The sequence below is a fragment of the Myotis yumanensis genome, unplaced genomic scaffold, assembly GCF_028538775.1.
Source record: "Myotis yumanensis isolate MYYU_CA2020_CCGP unplaced genomic scaffold, mMyoYum1.0.hap1 SCAF_18, whole genome shotgun sequence".
Classification (NCBI taxonomy): Eukaryota; Metazoa; Chordata; class Mammalia; order Chiroptera; family Vespertilionidae; genus Myotis; species Myotis yumanensis.
The window spans coordinates 9,827,279-9,854,070 of NW_027223769.1; the positions used below are offsets into that span (position 1 = coordinate 9,827,279).

At 50.3% G+C, this 26,792-nt stretch overlaps 1 protein-coding gene across 3 annotated transcripts in view; it reads right to left on the bottom strand.

Annotated features, from left to right (window-relative positions):
* Positions 1–26,792, bottom strand: part of CHST8 (carbohydrate sulfotransferase 8) — a 106,828-nt gene that overhangs the window by 39,449 nt on the left and 40,587 nt on the right. For 2 of the 3 annotated variants that reach the window (XM_070398015.1, XM_070398016.1), the window contains exon 2: positions 19,162–19,377. In XM_070398015.1, coding sequence (XP_070254116.1) covers positions 19,162–19,291 — 130 coding nt within the window. In that variant the 5' untranslated portion in view covers positions 19,292–19,377. Of the gene's footprint in view, positions 1–4,707; positions 4,745–19,161; positions 19,378–26,792 lie in introns of those variants that run through there. The other variant, XM_070398017.1, reaches the window with a different exon arrangement.

Consider the following 26,792-nt stretch of genomic DNA (forward strand, 5'->3'; position numbering starts at 1 on the left):
TGAACCCTCCCCTCAACAGAGCTGGTAGGCAGATACCATATCTGAGTCCCCATTAACCTGGTTCACACTGTTCACCCTACCCTGGTGATTTCCCAAGACAGTGCCCCACCAAACTTTTGGGCCCACACAAACTGTTTCCAGTTGCTTTTCCATATGAATGGCCTGACTTGGCTCATGCTTCAGAATTTTTTAAAATCTCTCAAACAAGCAGCATCTAGCCATAGTGTGCCCTGTACCTCTCACTGTGTACCTCTGGTTTACAGCTTGGCCTATCCTAGGCACCTCCAAGCCCAGCACAAGTAGCAGCCATCTGGAGATTGCTTTGTAGGTCAAGCCAGTTGGCCCTGGGCCAAACACAGGTGGCAGCTGACCTTGGCCTGTACCTTTTGGGAGGCCCCAGAGCCAGTGCACCTGGTGGACATCTTTAGACTGTGTCAAAGTACCACCCTGCCACCTCCACAACACACTAAAGACGAGGACTCAGCAGGCACCAGAGCGCCGCTGAAGCAAATCCTGCTCTGTGTGGTTGGCCTCTGCACAGCAGATCCTTTCCATTGATAGCTACCAAGACTCAACTACAACAGGTGGGTGTGCACAGCCCATGCACTTGGGGGGTGTTGGTGGTGTGTGTGCACTGGAGTGCCTAGCTTGAGTGATCCGGGAGGCTGTGCTACTGGATCCTATAGGACACCTACTACATTAGGCCACTCTACCAATCCCAGGAGATGTAGCAGCTCTGCCTAATACACAGAAACAAACACAGGGAAACTGCCAAAATGAGGAGACAAAGAAACATGTCCTAAATGAAAGAATAGAACAAAACTCCAGAAAAAGAACTAAACAAAATGGAGATAAGCAATCTACTAGATGCAGAGTTCAAAACACTGATTTTAAGGATGCTCAATGAACTTAGGATAAGAGTAGTTGAATTTGGAGAGAACTTCAACCACATAAAACAAACAAAACATGGAAACCATAAAAAAAGAACCAGTCAGAAATGAAGGATACACTAACTGAAATGAAGAATAATTTACAAGGAATCAACAATAAAGTAGATGAAGTAGAGAATCAAATCAGTAATTTGGAATACAAGGAAGCAAAAAAACCACCCAATCAAAACAGCAAAAAAATAAAATAAAAAAATGAACCCCCCAAAAGAGGATAGTGTAAGGAGCCTCTGGGACAGCTTCAAGTGTACCAACATTTGCATCATGGGGGTGCCAAAGGAGAAGAAAGAGAGCAAGAAATTGGAAACCTATTTGAAAAAAATGATGATGGAAAGCTTCTCTAATCTGGTGAAGGAAATAGACATAAAAGTCCAGGAAGTGCAGAGACCCCAAACAAGATGAACCCCAAGAGCCCATAGCAATAAATACCATAATTAAAAAGCCAAAGGTTAAATGCAAAGAGAAATTCATAAAAGCAGCAAGACAAAACCAGTCAGTTACCTATAAGGGAGGTCCCATAAGAATGTTAGCTGATTTCTCAACAAGAACTTTGCAGGCCAGAAGGAATGGTAAGAAATGTTCAAAGTGATGAAAAGTAAGGGCCTACAACCAAGATTACTCTACCCAGCAAAGCTATCATTTAAATCAAAGGACATATAAAGAACTTCCCAGACAAGGAAAAGCTAAAGGAGTTCATCTCTACCAAACCAGTATTACATGAAATGTTAAAGGGTCTTCTTTAAGAAGAAGGAAACAATGTGAACAATAAAATGGTAATCAATATTTATCTATCAACAAATCATTCTAAAAAATAAAATAAACAAGCAGAACAGAAATAGACTCATAGATACAGAGAACATTTTGACAGTTTGATAGGAGGGGCAATTGGGAGGATGGGTGAAAAAGATAAAGGGATTAGAAAGTACAAATTGGTTGTTCCAGAATAGCCATGGGAATGTAAAGTATAACATAGAGAATATAGTCAATAATATTCTAATAACTATGTATGGTGTCAGACGGGAACAAAATTTATCAGGATGATCGCTTAGTAAGTTATACGATGTCTAATTACTGGGGTATATACCTGAAACTAATAATATTGTATGTCAGCTATAATTAAAAAATAAAATGATTTAAAAATAATAAAAAATATAAATATAAAATCCCCCCCCCCCCAACACACACACACACACACACACACACACACACACACAAAATCCAGCTCTAGATGGCTTCACTAAAGAATTCTATCAAGCAGTTAAGGAGAAATAATGCCAACCCTTCACAAACTCTCCTAGAAATGAAGAGGAGGAGGAGGAAACACTTCCAAACTCATTCTAAGATCTACTAGTATATTAATCTGATACCAAGGCCAGACAAAAACATCTCAAGAATAGAAACTTGTCTCTCAAAAATATCCCCAACACCATCCTAGCAAACGGAACCTACAACATATAAAAAGGATCATACACCATAACCAAGTGGGATTTATCTAAAGAATGCAAGATTGATGTGTTAATGTAATACACCATATTTACAGAATAAAGGATAAAACCACCTAAACGACTCAGTAGATGTAGAACAAGTATTTGACAAAACCCACCACCCATTCATGATAAAAAAAAATTTTTTTTCAACAAAGTAGCAGTAGAAGGAAACTTCCTCAGATTGTACAGGTCATCTTTATCTATCCTACTTGAAGCCTGGTGCACGAATTCGTGCATGGGTAGGGTCCTTTGACCTGGCCAGGGATCAGGGCTGATTGGGACCGTGGGAGATTGGCCGGGGGGAGGGGCCAAAGGAGGTTGGCCAGCTGTGGGGCAGGGCTGTGGGAGGTTCCAATTGGGGCCATTGGGGCTGGCTGGCTGGGGGGAGGGGCCATGGGAGGTTGGCTGGCCATGAGAGGTTGGCTATGGGAGTGCACTGACCACCAGGGGGCAGTTCCTGCATTGAGCATCTGCCCCGTGGTGGTCAGTACACTTCATAGCGATCAGTCGTTCAGTCATTCGGTTGTTCAGTTGTTCGGTTGCTTAGGCTTTTACATATATAGGTAGGTACCATTATACTTACTGGTGAAAGATTGAATGTTTTTACTAAGATCAGAATTTACCACTTCTAGTTCATACTGTACTAGCCAATGCAATCAGGAAAGAAAAAAAAAATCTTTCTGATTGGAAAGAAAGTAAAAATCTCTTTATCCGAGGACATCATGACTCTGTTGTCTGCAAGTAAACCTAGGGAATTCACAAAAGGAACTACTAGGATTAACTGACAAGTTGAAGGGTACAAGATTGATATAGAAAAATCAACCAGATTTCTCTATACTAGCAATGAACAATCTATACATGTAAAAGGCTAATATGCTAAGTGTCCAGGTAATGATGTCATGTAGCAATGCTGGCTTCCTGTCCCTAGCAACTAGCCTCATTGCAGTTTCTTAGCCCAGGAACAAGACTTGCCTTATAGACAGGTGGAAACATTTTACACTTTAACCAAATGTCTATGAAGCGTTTTCCCATGCCTCATCTCATTTGATCCTCACAGAAGTCCTGCAGTAGGTAGATAGAAGACTTGGTGAAATCCTATTTTCTTTTCATTAGCTGGAAAATGGATATTTAGAAAGCTTAGAAACTTGACCCAACTGAAAAGAAGTAAGAAATGGTGGACCTTGAAAATGACTTCAGGTTTTCTCACTGCACAGAATATAGTCAAACACTGTGGCAGTTAAATATTTTACCCTTTGTTCTCCCTGTGTGATCTATAATAATAATCTGCTTCATGTAGATATTTACTGCTGTGTTGCTGACAATTACCTGAAAGAGAAGTTGGGGTGCTTTACTGGGCTGGAAAAAGTTTAGCTAAATCAGAAAACAGGTTTAATTAAGCAAGTTTATTTTTTATATACAAAAGGCTAAGTTGACTCATGCATGCACGATACATATAAAGCTCTCGCTGGCACCAATCGCACGTGTGTATTTCGATCTGTCATTGTTGATTGTGAATTTGGTTGACACTTCTATTATAGAGAAAGGGAGAATAGTGATATTAAAATATTTCTTCTAGCCGAAGCCGGTTTGGCTCAGTGGATAGAGCGTCGGACTGCGGACTGAAGGGTCCCAGGTTCGATTCCGGTCAAGGGCATGTGCCTGGGTTGCGGGCACATCCCCAGTGGGAGATGTGCAGAAGGCAGCTGATCGATGTTTCTCTCTCATCGATGTTTCTGGCTCTCTGTCTCTCTCCCTTCCTCTCTGTGGAGAATCAATAAAATATATTTAAAAAAAAAAATATTTCTTCTAATTAATTTCCTTTCAATGTTCATGAATTCATGCACTGGGCCACTAGTCCAGAAATAAAATTAAGAAAGCAATCTCATTTACAAACATCAAAAAGAATAAAATACTTACTGTAGGAATAAATTTAACAAAAGAAGGGTAAGACTTTTATACTGAAAACTATAAAATATTGCTAAGAGGAATTAAATAAGATTTAAATAAATGGAGAGGCAGTCTATGTTCATGGATTGGAAGACTCAATATTGTTAAGAGAATAATTCTTCTCCAGTTGATTGTTGGATTTGATGCAATGCCTATCAAAATCCCAGAAGGCCTTTTGTTGGCAGAAATTGACTAATTCTAAAATTTACATGGAACTTTACATGGCTTTACAAAGGCCTCAGTGGCCAAAATGATCTTGAAAAAGAACAAAACTGGAGGACTTATACTTCCTGATTTCATGATGTATGATCCTTTTTTAAACTTACTAGAGGCCCGATGCATGAAATTTGTGCAAGAGTAGGCCTTTGCAGCTGGGGTGGCTGCCTGGATCCCTCCTGAGCAGCTACGGGCACCGGCCTGGATCCCACGGCTGCAGCGCCAGCTTCATCCTGGAAGGACGTCCGGAAGGACGTCCAATCTAATTAGCATGTTATGTTTTATTATTATAGATCAGTGATGGTGAAACTATGACACGCGTATCAGAGGTGACACTCGAACTCATTTTTTTGGTTGATTTTTCTTTGTTAAATGGCATTTAAACATACAAAATAAATATCAAAATTATAAATCTTTGTTTTACTATGGTTGCAAATATCAAAAAATTTCTATATGTGACATGGCACCAGAGTTAAGTTAGGGTTTTTCAAAATGCTGACATGCCGAGCTCAAAAGGTTCGCCATCACTGTTATAGATGGTAATTAAGACATTGTACTATTGGAGTAAGGATTGACATATAGGTCAATGGACTAGAATTGAGACACCAAAATAAAACCCTTATATTTGTGGCCAATTTATTTTTCATCAAAGTACCAAAGCAATTCAATGGGGAAAAGATAGTCTTCAATAAGTGGTGCTGGGCAATTGGATCTCCACACTCAAAAGGTGAAGTTAGACCATTATCTCACACAAAGCAAAAATTAACTCAAAATAGATCACAGACATAGACGTAAGAGCTAAAGCTATAAAAACTTTGAGCGAAACATAGGAGAAAATCTTTATGACCTTAGGTTAGGCAAAGATTTCTTAAATCCAACACCAAAAGCATGACCCATAAAAAAAAAAAAGGATGAACTGTACTTTATCAAATTAAAAAAACTTCTGCACTTTGAAGACACCATTAAGAAAATGAAAAGACAAGTCACAGATGGAAGACATTATTTGCAAATCCAATAAGTACTTGTATCTAGAAAATAAAGAATAACAACTCAATAAAAAGACAAATAATTTAAAGCATGAGCAGGAGATTATTTCACTAAAGAAGATATTTGAATGGCTAATAAGCACATGAAAATATGTCATTAGTCACTAGAGAAATGCAAATTAAAATCACAATAATACCACTGCATACCCACTAGAACGGCTATAATTAAAAAGACAAATAATAACAAGTGTTGATGAGAATTGCTGGTGGGAATGTAAATGGTGCAGCCATTTTGTCAACAGTTTGGCAGTTTCTTTAAATTTGCAATACAACCTAAATATTTACCCAAGAAAAATAAAAACGTGTTCATACAAAGACTTGTATGTGAATGTTCACAGCAGTATTAGTCATATAGCCAAAAAGCATAAACAATCCACATGCCCATCAACTGGGGAATGAATAAACCAAAATTCCATGTATTGGAATACTATTCAGCAATAAAGAGGAGTGAACCGCTAGTACAGGCTACAACATGACAAATTTCAAAACATTATGCTAAGTGAGAGAAGCCAGATGTAAAAGGCTATATACTGTATGATCACGCTTATATGAAATGTTCAAAAAACAAATCTATAAAGACAGAAATCAGGTGAGTGGTTGCCTTGGAGTGGCTGCAATGGGAATGAGAGGTTTGGGGGGCAATGGAAATATCCTAAAATTGGATTGTAGTGGGGGTTGTACAGCTCTGTAAGCTCATTAAAAATCATTGAAGTGTACACTTAAAATACAGGGTGCCTCCCAAAAATTTATACACACTTTGAATAATTATTAATTCCAGTGGGTTAAATCTGAAAAGAAGGAAACATTCATTGAGCTATCAGCTGTTAAAGCATGTATACATTTTTGGGGACACTCTGTAGATGAATGTTATTAGCATGTAAATTTTACCTGAATAAAGCTTTTTAAAAAAGGCCCTAGCCCCAGACCCCGTGGCTGGCATTCCCTGGAGTTCACCAATTCCCTCTAATCCCTCTCCCTTTTGGGCTCCTGGAATTTCTCCTTCCTGAGTTTTAAAAACGTTTTAGGTCCCATTTTACCCAGGGCAGGCGGGCGCATGGGCTCAGTCAGCCCACACCACCGAGGCTGGCCACATTGTTGGTATTTGCTTTCATGAGATTCTGGCATTTTCTGCTCCCCGAGGAGTGCTGTGTGTTGCCCTCAGTGAGGCAAATAGAAGAAATGAAAAACAGGCTTGGTGGAGGGATGGCCCGGCTTGGGTGTGACTCCTGCTGTGCGCCTGGCTCCCTCACTCTCTCTAGGACACAGGAATGGTCAGGCAGGGGTCAAGCCACACTAATGCCCCCTCCTTCCTCCTCCTCTGCTCGGTGGGAAGTCCCAGCCTGGTCTCAGCCTCAGACCCTAAGTTACAGCTGCAGAATGGAGGAGGAGGCAGCTGCAGATATCAAGCGCTCCTGTTAACAGTGCTGGAAGCCTGCTTGGGCAGGAGCGAGGGACACCAGGAATCCCTGTCACCCTGGTCATGATTTCCAGGAGAACAGGGGCCTGGTGGTCCCATTCTCTGCAGAATCCCAGCCCCCAACCAGGTTGGGGCTCAGAGACAACTCTGAAATGAGTGCAAGGGGGAAAGTGCCCTAGCAGTGAGAACCACTCCTCCTGGCTGCGTCTTCCTGCTCTCACTGCCTGCCCTCCCTCCCCAGGAAGGGACAAGGCCCACACACATTTGCAAGCCCTTGTATATTGTACCTGCTTGGCGAGCAGACTTGGTTTAAGCCCAGAAAATCCTTTAATTACTGCTGCTACTTCTGGCTGGGTTCTGAGAAGGAACTAATTCGAGCAGTGATCACTTGGCCTGAAATATTATGAATGTAATTTCATCATTTGGTCTGCCCAGGTCTCAGCGGGGGTTACAATAACTGGTTTTGCCAACTTTGTGCTGAAATGGCAATTCTTCACCCACTTCTGTGGCGACAGCTGCCCCTGTGGTGCTGAAGGCACCTGCCCCAGCCTGGGTCCTGACTGTGTCCCACGCCTGCTCATGGCAGGTTAAAAGGTCAATGTGCGCCCAGAGCAACCAAACCCAAACTTTGGTGGGAAATGTTTCCCACACAAGCTGTGAGCCCGAAGCACGCACACATCTTGTGGTTGTGCACACACACACTCGTTCACACGATTGTGAATGAGAGCCAGAAACGCACGCCCATTCATAGAGGTCCCATCGCTTCACCAGCACACACATGTGCACAGATCAGAACATGTCTGCACAGGGATGAAGCACACCCTACACCGGCGTGGCAGTGCCGTGCAGGCCCCGGGCTTGCCCTCCGACACCGTGTGTCTCACAGCGAGGCCTTTAGAGCGCTGAGTGGCTGTCAGTCACTAATAAGGCCCTGTGTGTCTGGGATCTGAAGACACTTACTGGCTGTGTAATCTTTGGCAAGTGTCTTTGCCTTTCTGAGCCTCAGTTTCCCCATCTGTAAAATGGAGACAGGGTGCTGTGATGCTTCTGTGGGAGGGTATTTGTAAGGCAGGTAAAGTGCAGTGCCTGGTACACAGTAGGCTCTCAGTACTCACTATCTCATCATTGCTCAGACGACACCCCAGGTGCCGCCTCCTGGATGCCTACGGGACTCTCTGGTCCCACTCAGAGCCTCAGTGGCATAGCCCCTGCCTGAAGTGGAGGCAGCAGCGAAGTAATTGTCTGCAAAGTGCCCCTCTCCCGCCCCAGGCATGTCCTAGTGAGGCAGAAAGGCCGGTGCAGCTGTCCCGGCCTTTCCCCATCACTGTGGGAAACAAGAAATCACTTTCCACTTAAACCCAAGTGCACTCACAGGGCACCCACAGCCCACTTCCCAGCTCCTAGGTGAAGGGCCCACCTTTGCAGGAAGGTTTGTCCAGAAATGATTTGTTCTTTATTCACAGCAACAAAAGCTTGCTCCAGGTGCAAATATTTGCATATGCATAACTGCGTGTAAATGCAGGGAGGTTTTCATTGCATGCCCTGCCCAGGCCCCCACCTGGCCCTTGCCCCTCCCCAGACCCCTGCTGACCAGTCACCTTCTAGGCCCCCCAGGTCTCACGCCTGAGTGGAGAACAGTATCTGGCAGGGCCCCTGACCCTCTGAACCAGACTGAGGCCATGCTGGCCAGCAGGCACCTGGAGAAGCTCTCCCTGTGACTCCCTTGGGGTCTGGCATGATTCCAGTCCTGAGGACGCTGGAAAGTTAATGAGTCCCCTCCCCACCAGGGGGACCCACCACCTCTCTGCCCTGGGGTGACAGGAGAGATGCCCTGGGAGTGTGGGAGGGGGCAGGTCTCAGCCCGAGGGAGGCTGGGCTATTGGACAGACCCTTCCAGCCCATCCAACCAAAGCAAGTGCCAAGATGGTTTATTGTCAGACTCTGAAAACACCTTCTAAATTTTGAGCTGCCACTTAAAAACCAGGAGAATCCATATAAATATATGCTACAGATTCCTAGTTTCTTTGAAAAAAAATGTAAAGGAAGCTCTGGCCACCTTGGGCCTGCATCCCACACAGATCTCTCGGTTGGAGGCGCACAGCCGCCGGGGGCTGCCTGTCCACTCCCTCCACCTCAGCGCAGCATGCATTTTCTGAGGGACTGGAGACCGCACACAGTTTCACTAACATCCCTCCTCCTCCTCCTTCCTTTTCCTATCACCCTCCCTCCAGGGCTGGCCCAGACTCTGAGGGCAAAGGTCGAGTGCATTCACAAATGGTAGCTGTTGGTGGGGGGTGGGTAGGAGTCCCAGACTCCTTTCAGGCTGCCTTTCCCAGGACAAGCACCTTCAGACACACAACCAAAATGTGGTGAGGGGTTCAGTCCAACCCAGGTTGGGAAACACCTGGGCTGAGAACCGGCCAGGAACTAGACCCTTGACCTGCTCTGGGGACAACCAAGCTGGGGAGAAGGGGGAGCCTGGATGGGGACCAATCTATTCTATAGGTGGCCTTCAGGACTTCTGGGGCTAGAAAATGGCATGGCCAGGCCCTAGGGCTCAGTGAGAGGCAGCCCCAGCTTCCTGCCTGGGCCCCAGACAGCGACAATGGGAAGACCCCCAGGTGCTCCTTACCCTCTCTCAGAAGCCAGCTAGCTGTGGTCCCCAAGCAGTGGCTGCTGAGGGTAACGGGACCCATTTAAGTTCAGCTGTTTTCCCATATAAGAAAAAAAAATTGAATGAAAGAATTGTCCACTGAATTCCACCACGATTCAAATTAATTCTGCAGAACCACAATCTGGGGAAATAAGGTTTATAATGAAAATATCAGCAGATAATGTAACTGTGAGCTTCTGGCTGAGGTGGGATCTGCCAACTCCCAAATCCTGCAAATATGCTGGGAAGGAGAACACCAATGCTGACCCTAAAGCCACATGAAAGGTGTCACCGTAAACAGGAGGGGCTGGCAGTTGAGGCCTGTGGGCTCAGCCACACCCAGGGCGTCCCTGAGGGGCCCACTGCCCCCTGGATGTGCATCAGCCTCCGGAACCAGCCCTCAGTGCCTCCGATGTCATAACTGCCACCGTGATCTTTCCGGGGTTTAAGAAGTCACGAACCATCCAGTGGCCATGGAGAAGGATAGCAACCATAGCAACAGCCCTGTCCTTGGACCCTGTCCTGGCACAGATCCATTCCTTCGCTGCCCATGTTAGCATGTACGACATCAGGAAGGTTGGCGGGGCCCGGAAGCATGTGTTAGGCTCCACAGACCCTTCCCCACGCCACAGGGAGCGCGGTCTTCCGATTCACTGTCCTGAGCGCGCGCGCCCCCCCCCCCCCCCCCCCGCCCCCCACACACACAGCCCTGAGACTACAGGCCAAGCAGGGCTGCACAGAGAGGCCAGCCAGGCAGAAGGCTCCCCACCCCCACCCCTGAACCCTTGCCACTTTGGGGCTGCAGTCTCGCCCTGCTCTTCCTGGCAGGTCCCCTGGGCCGAGTGGGGGCTTAGCTCTGATGTCAGGTGACTCCCACTGAAGATACCTGGGCAGTGAGTGGGGAGAGAGGTGAGGAAGGTGTGGGCACGGGCGGAGGGAGAGAAAGTTCAGTCCCCGTCTGGGTTGCCTCCCAGCACCACCCCAACACTGGGTTCAAAGCCAGACTAGCTGCAGCCCTGGCGCCCCAGACCAGAAGTAATTCTGGGGCATCTCACGCACAGATCTTCACCCCCTCCTCCTCACTGGGTCCCTCCGATTCACTCCGGGCCTGGCAGAGCGGGAAAGGGGTCAGCCCACACCTGAGCGCCGCTCTGGGCCCGCTGAGTCATGACTTGTCGCAGGTGAACAGAGCCCGATTCACCCCGAGCGGGGCCTGGGGGAGCAGTCACTGCTGTGCAGACACTGCCTGAGCCGGGTCTTCCGGGCATCGAACCACCAGCCCTGCTCGCCGCACCCAGGCCCGGACACAATGGCAGACCCAGTTTCCCAGCTGGACTGTAATTTCAGAAGGGGTCTTTGTGTGGCCTGATTAACCAGACACCAGAGGAGCCTTGGGGCTGGGTCAGGGAGAGGGGCTGCTGCTGAAATCTGCTGCGTGTCGGCAAGAAAGCCCCTTGAGGAAATGGTAGAAAAACAGAAAATACGAGAAATGCAGACCATGACATTAACTAGTAGCAACAGGCAAGTGTGCCCGGCAAACCTGGGCTGGAATCCTGCCTTGGGCCACTCTGGCTGCAGGACTTTGGCATCTGACGGAACCTCTCTGAGTGTCAGTGAGGGCGGTGATGCCTGCCTCACAGGGTGAAGGGAGATGAAATGCAGGCACCGGCACAGTGGCACTATGTTTCATGCACACTGAAGCGAATTACATTGTCTCATTTTAAAAATTATCATCACACACGTGTGTGGAGCCCTGTGGCTTTCAAAGCCATTTTTGTCCATTCCTTCATTAGACCCACACAACGGTCCTGTCTCCTATTTTTGCATTTTACTTTAGTTCCTTTAAAACGTAAGTCCTGCTCTTATTGGATATAATTGTCCCAATATTCCGTTCTGCTATCCTTTTTAATTCCCCCACCCCTAGGAACCTTTAGCAGAACAATTCTGGGACCATTTTCTATTAATATGAATTTCCAGATTATAGCAATATGATGTCTGTTTCCTAATTTAATTAGGTGATTCCTGTTATTAGTTCCTACATGCTCATTATTTCTCATTTAGCATATTTAATGCACCAAAGGAAGAGAGGCTCGGGCTGGAGACCCCCGGGCGTCTTCTGCAGGGAGAAGGGAAATGTCCCCCCACCTACAGGATGGCGGAGGAACGGGGGAACTGAGACCCCACCAGGGAAGCAGATGCTGGGAGCGGGGGCGGGGCGTGCTGCCCCTCAGAACAGCCCAGTCTCAGGTGAGAGAAGGTTGTGGCAGGTCAACTCCACTGCAGAGATGGGGCCACGGTGGGCGCCCTGAGGTCAGGGCAGTAGTGAGGATCCTTCATGAAGCCTTGCCCCGAAAAACACAATCAGAGAAGGGCCAAAGCCAGTATCCCTGGCCTCCCCCAAAACCCCTGGGCTCTGAGTGCCCACACCTGAGGGTTGTGTATCTGACACCACCTTCCTTTTGGGCACTCACTGGCTGACTGCCAGGCGGAGGCCTCCAGGGGCATCCTTCACAGTGCAGTTTAAGTCAATACTGCCCTGGAATCAGCACAGAACACAGCGTGAGTGTGCCCCCAAATGTGCAGGCCCTGCCTCAATGCACCCACACCATCGAGGCGAGCTCAGCCATCTGTGCTCCTGGGCTCTGGCCAACCCCAGTCCCCTCTCCGTCTCCAGCCCTCACATTGGCCAGGGCTCCGCTCACTGGCCACTCCATGGCACCAGAAGAACCCCCACAGGGCTATTCTGGAGTTTGCAAGGAAGAGCGGGGAGGAAGGCCAAGGCCACGCTCGGAAGGGGCACTGTTACAAGCATCCCGCCCCACAGCCCTGGCTTTGAGAGCCTGGTGCATGCCGTGAGGAGGGGAGGGTACTCCAGAGAATGCAAGTCAGTGGGTGGTTTTGCCCAGAGTACACTTCTTCTGCTGTGGCCGCAGACAGGGAGAGGAGGGAGGGCAGGCCGGCCTCGTGAGCCAGCAGCACCCGGGGAGAGCTTGGACACGCTGCAGGTGCACTGCTTAGAAACACCGGGTTCCGAGAGGCCCAGCCCTGCTGATTTTGCAATGATAGATTGCCAGCTACTTAACAGGATGGATCACTGCAATTACATGTCACTTCTGATATTCACAGTCACAACAAGGATGTGTCAGCCTCACCAGGTTTGTAGGAAATATGTATGATGTTCCGCAATGCCGTTAGAAAATGGTTTTAGGAAACAGACGCGAGAGGATTCCAATAAAACCCACCTGTCCGGAGAGGATTCCAATAAAACCCAGCTGGCTGGGGAAAGCAGATGGCTCCACGGAAATGGGAGGGGCTGGCTCCCCTGGGCCGGAGGAGCGTGGGTTTGGACACCCCGGCCTAGCAGGCCGCCCCTCCGCCGACAGCCAACGAGGGACGGCCACCACGCTTCCCTCTTCTGCACCCGCCTCACACGGGTGGTGTTAGAGCTTCCAGAGCCTCGCAGCAGTTCCGCCCGGGGCTTTTGACCTGGTGGTGTGTGCTCAGAGCTTCCTGGGGACACACGTGGACAGAAATGGTCACTGTAGGAACAAGACAAACCCTCTGACATTGCAGTGCCGCCTCATCATGGCTCACACAGGACTGTGTGTCCCTGGTCACCGTGGGACCAAGAGCGAGGGCCACGCTTCCTCCAGCCAGCACAGCCCTGCCTCCAGGGGATCAGAGCAGGACCCCGGAGCTGGCCAGGCCCATGGCATTGGAATTCTGACTCTATCGATTTCTAGCTGTGAGATACTGTGCAAGACACCCGGCAGTGTGTGCTCTGGCGAGAAACCCAGACCCCAGTATCATCCAAGCCACCTCACTGCTTCTGCTGGCGGTCAGCACCTGTCAACCTCTTGTGAGGTAGAGAAGGCAAACAAGAAACTCACCCCTCCCCTCCTCTAGGAAGCCCTCCTAACCCCGCCAGCCAGGACTCTGCCTCAGGTGTGTGAGAGGGCAGGGGTGGGTGTATGACCTTAGAGTGAAGATGCAGGTGGAGGGAGGCAGGTGGGGGCTTCCCGCTTCTCTAGTCTGGTTCTGAGGTCTGGGGCTGGAGCCCTGGGTGGAGGCGTTATAGGGCAACTCCACACACCCTGCCAAGCATCTCAGGTGCCATCTGCTTAAAACAGAATGTGTGGTCTCCAGCCCCTCCCCCAGACCACTCCCCGTTTTGTGTGTCTGCCTCAGTGTGTGGCACCCCTGTGCCCCAGCTTCCAGAGCCAGAAACCCCGAACCGAAGCCCCCTGAACCAAGATGGCTGCCCTCCTCACCTCCACATCCTCCCACACATGTGGCCCTATCCGAACCTGACCCCCTGATGCCCTGAATCCACCCCACCCTGCCCCCGCCGGCCCTGGGCCTTGCCATCCCTCTGGCCTCACTCAACCCCTCCCAGCTGGTCTCCTGTAGTTGTTGTCCCTTCTCCGGCTCCTGTGTACAGCGCCACAACATGCAGCCACTAAGATGGGCCTTTTAATGGCCGCTCCCCCCTCAGAATCCCAGAGCACCCCCATGGCCCGTGGCAAAGGCTCGCTCTTCTGCAATGCTCCCAGGGCTCCCTGGGCCGCAGCCTGGGTGTGTCTTCAGCCACAAGTCTAGATCTGCAGGTCGCAATCCAGCCCCGAACCCACTGGGAGTCCCTGCCATGCCCCAGCCTCTCATGCCTCCAAACCCTGATCCACACTCTTCCCTCTGCCCGGCCCTGCTGTGGGCCCAGACCAGGCAATACCAACCATCACGGCTGTGGGGAGGCAGTAGGTGCAGTGGGCAACAGCCAGCTCTACAGCTGGCTCCGAAGCCCAAAGGCACAGCTTTTAACCTCTCACCTCAGCAAGCTCCTCTGTTGAATAGTGTAACAGGACTTAGTTCGTGGGGTTTTGAAAGGATCAAATGAATTCCAAACACATGGGAAGACCCGTGACAGTGCCCATCACGAGTGAATGCCCAGAGTGTGCCCACGTCAGCGGTGTTGCTGTTGGTGTGTCCACCGTAGGGAGAGCTGGGCACCTCATCTGCCAATAGGAATAATCACTGTTTATAAGAATTATATGCATGAACACATGTAAAGTGTTAGCACAGTCCCGGCAAGTGGCTGTTTGTTATTGTTATGATCCTTGAATGCCCCGTGCCCTGGAAGGAGTGCCCTGGGGCAGGCTGTAGACCAAGACACCACCTGAGCTGTCCAGTCCCTTTGTCTGCATTCGAGGCCCCTGAGCAGAACCTCTGCGGGGAACCTCAGCTGTGACCCTGGCTGCCTTCCCGCCCCGACTCCCCAGCACCAGCCCCAGTCCCCAGCACCACCACCCACAACTCCACAGCTTTGGGGAAGCAGTTACATCACTGAAACATGGGGTGGCCCCGCTTTCCAAAAACTCATTCTGCAAAAACCAAACATTAAGAAAAACTATGTATAGTGTGCTAGCAACACAGTTTGTATCATAAAGTCAATTTCTTTAATGTATCAATGAATAACCCAATCAATCCACTGGTCACTTTGGTTTCACGGGTCACTAATGACTCACTTCACCCCATTAGAACAAAGTCCATCCCACTGAAAAGGATGGAGGGATGATAAAACAGCAGAGCGCGCTGTGCAGCCCTAGTGAACGGCTGCGTCTAGGCTACGGACTTCACAAAAGCGAGCCGGGCAGAGGTGCGCCTCCTGAAGGAACAACCTGGTGCCACACGTGCATTCTGGCCGAAGGAAGAAGGAAAAACGAATCCTACATTTGATCGAACTGCGAATTTACTTAACTGATAGGGACTCCAAAGAACAGAAGACAATATTGAACTATACCAAGTGGACACAATCAGCAAAAATCCCAACTGTGGAAACTCTACAGGACTTGTGACCCAGTTTCCTCCAACAAATAGCAAGAGAGAAATAAAGATGGAGAGGGAATCTTACCGATGGCAGAGATTTAATGACTTACCCATCAACTGCGATGTGTGGGCCTGACCTGGGTACTGAATACAACAAATGGGAAATAAAGGTATTTATAATATTTGTGAGACAACAAGATATTTGAACACTGGCTGAATATTTGATGATATTAAAAATGTTGAATGCTAACCAAGAATTCTTATCTTTTAAACTGAGAAAAATATTGAAATATTTATGGCTGCATTCATATTCCACATGGTACATGATTTAAAATCATATAGAAGGAGGGAGGTGGGTGGGGATGTGGATGGGCCAGCTTGGCCAGGGTGGGGGTGCTGGGTGCATGGGGTCCATTGTACTGTCCTAATCTACTTATCTCTCTGTTCCAAACTCTCCATATGAAAAGTCCATAAAGAAAAGCAGCTCATAAACATTCAGTATGCCTGTCTTCTGCCTCCCCAGGGCCAGCATGTCGGGTGAGTCATTCCTAGTTCTGGCATGCTCTCCAAGTCTTCCATTTAGGAAAGGGGCAAGTCTAGTCTGGGTCAAGAAGTGATTCAGGGCCTGGCAATATTGGAGAATAAAATGTTGGATAGGTGAGTTCTCTGGTCCACAAGAAAATCTAACCTTAGACTGAAGGTAGGTTAACTGAAAGTGATTCACATTTCAAAAGATTTGGTTTAAATATAGCAAATATTGCCCTAGCCGGTTTGGCTCACTGGATAAACCATCAGCCTGTGGACCGAAGGGTCCTGGGTTCGATTTTGGTCAAGGGCATGTACCTCGGGTGCAGGCTCCTCCCTGGCCCAGGCCCTGGTTGGGCTCGTGCAGGAGGCAACCAATCGATGTGTTTCTCTCACATCTATATGTCGCTCTGTCTTTCCCTCTCTCTTCCACTCTCTCTAAAAATCAATGGAAAAATATCCTCAGGTGAGGATTAACAACAAAAATAAATAAATATAGGAAACATTTTTGAAAATATGGCTTGATTTACAACAGTTGGCAATTCCATAAGATTACTTCTAATGCACTAGCCAGGTGATGTTTGCTGACTGGTCCCGAGAAATTTAGGAGCTGTTCACCTGGTAACTGCATGGGAGAAACCTCAATGGCACCCCAACCCTGAGGACACAAGTAACTAAGAGCTCCCACCTGCCCTCTTAGCTTGTTTCCAAATCACCACCTGTCCAGCCTCCCCTTCCCCATTGGTCAGTGCCGCCCAGAGCAGATCCCAGTGACTGGTTCCCACGGAACTCTCTGCCACTGTGAGAGACAGCGCAGCCGTGTGGAATTCCTCTGTGGACTCCCTCAGCCTCGCCCGATCCGGGCGGCAGGGCAGCCTCCTGGGTCTGCAGCTCCCACCGGCAGAAATGCACCCAGAGAAGGCTTGTCCAGGGCCCTGGGGGCCACCCACCCATGCAACTGGATACATACACTTTGTAAGCACTGGTTTCCAACAGATAAGTGTAATCAAGGTTTATATGCTCAGAGAAGCCAACAGGATGGGATTGTTTCACTTGAAAGATCAGAAGAAAATTGTAACTAATGTTGTGGAAAATTACTTTGATATTGCTTTCTTGGTACCGAATCACAATTAGGCTGCTGTGAGAAGAACAGGGAAAGAATAAATGAATAGTAACAAATCAGCACAAACAGCCTGTGTCAGGAACACTTTGCTCAGGGAAAGTAATGTAAGCATTATTTAAAGTTCCACGACTGTGTTTGATGTGCCTTACGTAGAGTGTCAAGGCTGTCCGTCACCTGGCACGTGCCAAGGGGGGTTCAGTTCCATTTACAGCCAGAAGAACACGGCTCAGGACCCAAGAGTGCTCTTTTCCTGCATCTGCCAGGCCCACGGGGTCCATGGCTCCAGCTTCCTTCCATCTTTCACACCCAGCCAGCCTGAGCCTTCCCCACACCCCACTCACCACTTCACCCTAGAAATCCCAGCCACCACACCCAACTCCACCCAGGAATGTAGCACCTGCCCCTAGCGTGTACCACGGATAGGTGCATGGCACTGTCCCAGCTGGACACCGGCCATGAAGACCCTCTGCCTGTATGTGCGCCCCCACACCACACACACACACACACACACACACACACACACACACGCATCAAGGATGTGCGGTGCTTCACCCCAGGCTGTGTTTGGGGGCCTCTCTGCAGGAGCTCACTTCCTCCCAGATAATACACACCTCGGGGCCAACTCTGTCCATCTTGATGGCGTGGGGCCCGATTTGGCTGACAGAGTCGCTACCCCACGAGGCTGCAAAGTCCCCACAGAGGAGCCAGCTTGGTCACATGTCCTTGCTGGGGAGCAGCCAGACCCACTTGTGACAGCCACCATCTGTGAGGGTCCAGCCAGGCCTGAGTCAGCACAGTGACTGGCTGCCATCTCCTGGGACACACAGCCTTGGCTGCCTCTCACTCACTCTCTGTGATGAGAGAATCAACTCATAGGCACTCCCTGCCAGGGCCTCTGGTAGCAGCTGCCAAGCCCAGGGCCCTAACTCTGGCCTGCTCGTGCTCCTCTTGCCTTCCCACCTACTGCCTACAGGCCCACACTGCCCTGAGAGTGTGAGCCAGCCCGGGCTGAGGGTGGCTGGGGAGGAGGCTGCCCACCTAAGGGCCAGGTGCCCCCAGGCCGTGCTCCGCCCTCCTGTGCTGCGTGCTGCTGGCAGGGATGGCGCAGGGACCTTCTGCCTGAGCCCCCAGCCTCCACTCCTCCTCCGTGTTGCCCCTGTCCCAGAGCACACCGCCCATGGGTGTCTTCATGGCCCTCCCCTAATAAGGCCCAGGACCACTGCTGAGAGATGCCCGTGCTCCGGGCCTGCCAGCGGTGCTTTCCTCTCATTCCAAAGCAGAGCGACCCTGGCCTTGGCCCTGTGCCTGCTGCCCCCCGACCCTGCCGTGTTCTCTGGGGCAGGGGCTGTGTCCCACAGGCAGGAACCTTGCCCAAGCTCCTCTCTCCACATCCCATCTGCCCAAGGCTCCAGAACCATGTGACCTGCTCTCCCCTCACTGTCCCCAGCGGACCCCTGCTAGTCAGTGAGGGTTTGCCCCTCCAGTGGGTCACCAGGGACAGGTGGGATAGGAGGCAGCGGGTGGGACACCAGCAGGAACAGTCTCAGCCTCAGAAAGCCAGGAGGTACCCTATCCCTCTGCCCAGGCCAGAGGGGCTAGATTCAAGGGGTCCCAGGGTTGGGCAGAGAGAGTCCCATTTGGGCGCATGAGTTCAAGGAGAAATCGTGCACCCTCTGATGTCCCAGATCCTGGGAGAGGTCCTGAGAGGTGGCAGAATCCTCCTTACATCTGAGTTTCACCAAAGGCAACAACCTGCTGAGAGATGGTCAGCCTGGCCATCATTCCCAAAAGAAGTGCAGAGGCCAAAGGTCAGAGGTCAGAAGCCAGAGCCCTAAGGCTAGTAGTCTAACATCAGACAAAGTGTTCCCATGTTGAGGCTGATGCCCACCAGGAGGAAGCTAGGGGGTCTCAGCACAGATTTGGCACCAGGGCAGCCTTGGAGGGCAAGCGGGCGGCGGGGCCAATGCAAGGGCTCACCTGGCACCTGCTGGGAGGTGAGCTCCGTGGAGTCCTGCAGGCTGATGAAGAGGAGGAGGCCCGCGGCTCCGAACAGCAGGATGGATGAAAACATGCAGGCCAGCCGCATCGTCCCGGCACGTAGGGTCATCTGGGCCTTGCTCTGGGGTCACCTCTTGGGTGTGGGAGGCGAGTTCTTCCCTCATTGTCTACACCAGGTGTCCATCAGGCCACAGTCTACAGGGCAGAAGGGGAGAAAGATGGTCCATCACCACGGCACAGGGCCTCCTGGGCAGCTGAGGCCCCAGTCACTGCCCGTGACCGAGTGTAATCCCTGAAGCCTTCAGCCCTTCGGAACTCAGGTGTGTCCCTCCCACCTTGCAAGCCCAAGGAGGTCCAGTGACCACCTGAAGCTGGGACAGCAGCTCCCCTCCAGGGCCTCCTGTATTGGCACCCCCAGAAAAACCATGGAGAGAGACACACTCTGGCCTCTGCCTGGGACAGCCCAGAGTAAGGCCCCAAGACCCAGAGCCAGGCACAGTGGCCACCCACCTACACTGTCCAGACTCTCTGAGCCTCTGAACAAGCACACTTGCATGCCATGGTGAGTTCTAGGTACAGATAGGAATCCAGGTCCTTGTCCCTTGCAACTGACCCGGCGGACAGTGAAGGCCTCAGTCTCCTCTGCCCTGGCCCCTCTCTATGAGATATTCAGGACAGGTGTCCACAGGGCAAGAGGCTTTGAGAAGGGGCCTCCCAGGCCCAGAGGATGTCAGGGAAAGACTGACGCCCCCACCTGGCCATTCACCACCAGCCAGAGCTGCTCTCCTGACAGACTTGCTGGATGGGCTGGTGGGACTGTGGACAGTCACACTAGTGGAGCTGAAGCTCTGGCCAGATCGTGGTTGTCTCCGATCTTGAGGCCCTCAGGCCTGGGGCAGGGCAGCCAGACCCGAGTCTGACTGACCCCTGGCTCAGAGGCTGGGCCACTGCAGACCCAGAGCCTGCATGTAACTTGCCCCTGACCTCGGTTCCTCCCGAAGGGGAAGAAATTCCAATACCAACCAGTGACCCCAGTTGGGCCAGGCTATGGGTCAATGATGGGGCAACCCAAGGCCATCTGCCTAAAGGAAGGGTGCCAGTTCCCTCAGTGGGGCAGTGTGGGTGCTGAAGAGGAGTCCGCACAGGAGGCTGTGCCAGACGGGCAGGTATCCCAGGACCTCTCCTTTGAAAGAGAATCACTCTGTCCCCCAACTTTCTCCAGTTCTTACCAGCCTGGGCCCAGGGACACCACTCTCTGACCACCCAAGGAGCCCTGGCTTCCCCCATCCTGGAACAGGGCAGTGCCTGAGGGGGGCTGAGCCAGATGGGCAGCTCCCGTGGCCTCTGAGACCACAGGTGAGTGGCTGGTTGGGCCCCAGACCAGACGTGGCTCAGCACAAGGACCTTTCCCTGCTCGGGGCAGGAAACCCATTCCTGACTGGACACCCAGGCACTCCGGCAGGAAGTCCCAGCTATTGTCCCCTCTGCATCCAGCCTGTGGGCATGAGGCAGGCAGTGATAAGAAAGAAGCCCTCCCTTCCCCTGCCCAGACCAGAAAGGCCTGGACTGTTCTGAGAAAGCTCTGGGGCTGAGGAGTGTTAAATTACAGGTTTGGGTTTCTCCACACTGCAGTCTCTGTAATTATTTTTTCACTCAGTTAACTTTAATTAACCTGCCCCAGGCCTCTACGCATGAGGAACGCGCTGGATCTTGGGTTCTCTGGGCTGTGCTGAGCAGGTGGTTCCCACGACCTCCCAGCTTTTTATGTTTGGGAGGAAGTGTAAAGCTCTGCTCTGTTTCTGGAGCTGGCTCTGGGGTTTCAGGCTGGCCCCAACCTCAGGGGAAGACTGCTGCTTCCTGCCATCCCTGGGGATACCCTGCCCCGGGCTTGCAGTGGGTGAAAATGGGCAGCCACAGCCCCCATCCCCAAGGCTTAGACCCTGCATGTGGGGCCATGTCTCCCCCTCCGTGGCTGCCCTCCGTCTGACTGTCCTGGGGACCAGGGCAGACCCCAGGCTGTGTTGAAGAACAAGGCCACTCTCAGTGCTGCCCACAGCATGCTCACGCCCTGCGGACTCCCAGGCACTGCTTGCGGGGCCCACTGGGGCCAGCCCTGAGGTCCAGGGGAAGTGTGAGCCACGGATGGGGGAGGTGGAGCTATTTTCTCCCACCCTCGCTCTGCTTCTTATCTCTAGCAGTTGGATTAACCCCTTGAAATTGCCAGGCATCACAGAAAAGAGTTGAAAGAGTGGGGATGCGGTGGAGACAGGACACATGAACTAACACGTATACACACACACACCTGCACACACTCTGGCAGGCACCTGTACACCCACACCACTGACTGTCCCCAGCAAGAACCCAGCTTTGAGGAAATGGCCACAAAGCCCTGACTATGCTGGTCATGGTGTTGGCACACATTCTGCGGCCACACGGGCCTCCTGAGTCTGACACGAGGCCAGGAGGCCAATCTGATCTAGGGTGACCTCTGACATCAGGACATTTTGTAAGGAAGGAGAGCGAAGGACAAAGAAAAGGGGGAAGAAAGGATGGCAAGTTTATGGCTAAATGTGCTTGGAAAATAACTGATAAAGTGCCACCCAACCTCAGCCCAAACACTCCGTTTGATGAAAAGGGGGGACTCGGACGCCCCAGTGATCATCATCGCATTGTCTGGACAGTAGCTGGTGCTGCAGAAGTGACTGCAGAAGAACTGGTCAGTCCCCTCTTCTCCGCAATCTGCCACATTGACTTCCCCTGTCCTGCAGCCATGACCCGCCCTCATTTGTTTCTGAACTTGCCCAAATCAGCCCACCATATGCAGCTGGGCTCTGGCAGCCCATGAGCCTGGGAGCCTGGATGAGGACCACCTCCCAGCCCCTCAGTGTGTGGCACCTCTGTGGCACTTCTTGTAAGAAGAAGCCTCAGCATCTGCACCTTCACTGTGGCAAGAGCATCAACCATTCAGATTTCTCTTTTCAGAGACCCTTCCCTTTGTTGGCTCCTGAGAGACTACAGGCACCTTCTCCAGCCCAGGGAGCGGGAGTTAGAGCCGAGCATGGCTTCCCCTACCCAGCCCCTAAGCACCAGACCCTCCTGTCAGTGTTTGCTCTCCCTGGAGACCATCTGACCAGCTAACTCCCTGCTCCATGCAAACGGGAACCAAAAGGTTAGCATGTATCCCCTCCCAGGTGACTGTTCCAAGTCTGCTGGGTCTCAATGCCCCAGGAGGGGGCCAACATCACAGAATCAGTAAGATTATTTCTTTAAAGGTGGGGGGTAGATGGGAAGTCATCATCACACCACCAGACACTCCAGAGAGTATGCACAACTGGTCTCCTATTGTTCCCCTAAGGGTCCTGGTCTTCAAAGTCACAGGTTATTTTCAAGGCAACAGGGAGATGCTGGTCCAAAGGCTGTTTGTCTCCTCCTGGAGGTTGTGGAGGCTAGGATCTGTCACAGGCACGGCCAGGTTGCCCAGGCCCCATAAACACGTTCGCAGGCCCACCTGGGCCTGCGGTCTCCTCACCATGCACGGCATCAGCCTCAGTTCCGATGACAAGTGGAAAACCCTCTCTATCTCCCTGCCTCCCTTCCACCACCAACAGACCATAAGAAAACTCAAATAACTGGGGGCAAAGAGGGAGGAGTAAGGCAAGGAAAATAAACAGCCCACTGAGCTTCCAGAAGGTCCCGCCCTCATCACAATTCCTAGAACTCCCAGCGGCTCCTCTTCCTGACACCTGAATGGCATCGCCGATTTTTACTGTAAGAAAAAAATCCAATTAATCTTGTAAACACCTCCTGGGACACAGGGCAGGGCCAAGGATTCCTCCCATTTCCTTATTTATCTGATTTAAACATTGTCTCTTCAAAAAATTCACTTCAGGGCACAAGCAAGAACTTGGGAATTCAGCCAAAAAAAAAAAAAAAACCCAAACACGCACCTCCAGTGGCGATGGCCCGGCAGGCGATGAACGGACGGCTCCAAGGACACACTTGACTGCGGCTGCTACAAGGCCTGGATGCTTCCCCCAGCCCCCCCGAGGACCACTTCTGGCTGTGGGGACCCACCCCACACCCCAGTGGAAGCAGCAGGAGGCATCCGAGCACATGCCCATGGGTGCACCCACATGGTGTGCGGGCCTTGGCTGGGAAAGTTCTGTCCAGTCGGTGTCCTCCTCGAACAGGCAGGAGCGAACAATGACGTCCCTCCCTCCCAGCTGAGGGCTCCAGGAGAAGCTCTCATTGAGAGAGAGAGGCTGCTATGGCAACTTGAGGAGAATGGAGCCAGGCACTGCCGTCACCTTGAATCCGGCACCAAGCATTAGCCCTGGCGGCTGAGGGGCCAACCTTGGCTCTGCCCCCGCCGGGCGCCGGCCGGGGCGACACTGGGACTGACCTCTGCTTCCCTCCTCAGCCTTCTGGCCTCAGAAACTCATTTGCTGCTTGCTGAAAAGGAGCACACAGCCCAGTCCCCTGAGAGCACCACCTCCATCTGTTTCGTCAGACAAGTTCTTCCATGTGTGCAGCTCCGGCTTTACTTCTGAGATGGGGTTCTTCTTGATTTCAGATCATTAAAATCCTGAGCTAATTAAAACCGCTCTAATGGCAGCGGCGCCGGCAGCAAACTCCAGGACGAATCCCTCCAGTTTTTATGCATAGGCATAAAGTTGCAAGGCTCTGCGAAGATGACTAATGGCTGGAAGGGCTGGGGGTCTAGGACGGGGTTGCAGGCTAGAAATAGCTCCTGCCCTTCCTGTGAAGTGGGGCACAGAGGGGGCGCTGACCAGGGTCCTGAAATACCCAGGACCCAGCCCAGTCAGATGCCTCTTAGGGCAGGAAATACGCCAGCCATCCACCTCCCTGTTACAAGGCAAGGGATTACCTTCAATCCCTGCTTCCTGCAGTGAGGAGAAGGGAGTCCTAAGGCAGAGGCAGAGGTGTAAATCAGGCCCAAACAGCCCCAAAGTCTTGTCCCACGTCCCAGCTTCCCACAGTTGCTTATACAAAGAGGCTGAGGGGAAGCCTGAAAACACACAGCTGTGTCAAGGGGGTCCTTAAGACTCTGCCAAGGTGCCACAGACTGCAAGGCCCTTGACAGCTGTTGGGGGTAGAAACACACCATAAATACCACCTCTGCCCAGGACTTCTTACATTTTCAGGGCATTTTATGCCAATGGGGCAGGGTAGGGGATAGTAATTCTGCAGGTAGAGAAACCGAATCCCTCCCCACCCCCACCCTGCAACGTGTGGAATGGTCAGTGCCCCGAATTGTGTCCCTCAATGACAGCCCTTCCCTCATAGCATGGAGAGCATTTACCCGCTTGTCTCAGAGCCTGGGGAGCAGCGTTGGGGGCTCCCCTCGTGTTTGCATTCCCAGCATCGCTACACAGTGCCTGGCATGGGAAGGTGATCAATAACCTCTGCTGCATGCTGAGCGAGCATGAGTTAATAGATGGAGGTGTTTGGGCCATGTGGAGAGAGGGACTCCATGGACCTGGAATTTTAAAAAGGTCATTTATGTTTCAGGGAGCTGTGGGTTTGTTTTTATCAGGTCTGGGTTAGAATCAGGTCTGAACTGCAGCCCAATCTTATGAGAGAAGAGGCAAGGAAGTGAGCTCCACGAGGGAGCCCAACAGAACCTGACAGCGCTGAAATACTGAATGCACACTCCCTGCGAGGGCAGCACTGTGTGCCCGCACGGGGCTTCAGGACTAATTAATATACTTGCAGGGGAAAATGTTGACTATACACACATTTACATCGACACATGTGATATATGCACAAACAAATATACAAGGCATTTAAATGTCATAATATGGATTATCCCTAAATGTACAGTGTTAAGTTGGGAAATACCCAAACAAAATTACAGTTTGAATATATTGACCAAAAGTCAATGAGAGCAACACATGCATGCTTTGAGGATATTATGCTGTGTGAAACTAGCCAGTCACAATACTGCATGACTCCATGTGGTCAAATTCAGAGACAGAAAATAGAATAGTGGTTACCAAAGGCTTCAGGGGAGGGAGGAATGGGGAATTATTAATTAATGGGTTCTGCTGGGGAAGATAAAAAAATGTTCTGGAGATGGATTGTGGTGGTGGTTGCACAACAATGTGAATATACTTAATGCCTCTGTGCTTAAATATGGTTAAAATGGAAAATTTTACATATATATTTTATCACAATAAAAAAATCAATGAAAGCAAATGGAAGACTGACACTGAGCAGAAACCACTCTCTACTGTTAGTCTCACTCACCCCACAGGCGCTGGGAGTGGGCCCAGGAGCTGCGGAGGACCAGAGTGGTCCAGGGCATGACCATGTGAAGCATGACCAGGACACGGGGAGCTGAGTTCGCGGCCCGGGAAGCCAAACAAGCAGCAGGTGCCATGAGATGGATATGTGCTCAGAGTGGGGTGTGTCTGACTGTCCTTCCAGTCAGGCACACCCCAAGATTTGATTTTCCTAATCTCAGAATCAGTCAGCATCCAAAATATCCACTGTGGATGCGTTCCCAAGTTCCCTGCAACTCTGGTGTGAGACACACGTCTTAGAGAACAGAAAGGCACCTTGTCAATTTCATTTGCATGAGGCCACTTTCAGGCAGAGCAGGTGGCCTCTGGTGAGGATCTCCTTCACCTACACCCTTGTCACAAATCTGGGTCACTGCTGGGCCCCTGTGGATCAAAGCTGCCAAGTTGTCTCTCTTTGAGACAACTTTGTCTCGGTGGAGGGAGCAAAGGCCCATAACGCAAGTGTCAAACTGTAAATTGTGTTCTCAGGTTCTTTCTGATCCACAAAGCCATGCTCCCCTGAGGCCTGCCTGGCCGAGGCAAGTCTGGCTGAGGCCACTCCCTACTGAGGTGACCACTGCTCTGCTTGAATCCCTACACAGAACCCAGCTAGGATAGTGCCTCACTTATTGATAGAAATCATTATGAGGCAGAAATCTAATAGTCACCATTGTCATTTAAAAATAATTAATTTTTAAAGAATTTAAAAGGGCAACACAAGGAATCCTTAGGGTGATGAAAGTGTGCTCTATCCTGACTATTTCGACATCGATATCATCACTGTGATACTGTACTATAGTTGTATAAGATGTTACTATTGGGGAAAATGGGATAGAGAGTACACACGATTTCTCAGTATTCTTTTTTACAACTGTAGGTGAATCTAAAATTATCTCAAAATAAAAAGTGTAACTTTAAAAAATCAAGAACTTAAAAATAAAACTTACTGGCCTTTCAGCTTATGCATAATGGAAGCAAATTCTAATGTTGTGCATGTAAATAATAAATAACCATTTTCATGGATCAGCGCCATCCTCAGTTGTATAAGAAACATTTTAAAGTGAAGGTACTATGCCTTTAATAGGAAAATTTGATGTGTTAGCATCTACTGGTTGATCTTTGTGCATTTTTCAATTGCAAAGTGCACTTTAAAATGCAAACAATTATTAATATTGATTTGGACTAAAACAATATTGAATTTCAATATATTTCCAGCACTTTTATGAATCACCCTGTGGATACATGGTGATTATGATAAAGAGTATTCGCATGCTCCATTTCTTTTCTATGAGGAACCTTAAGAGG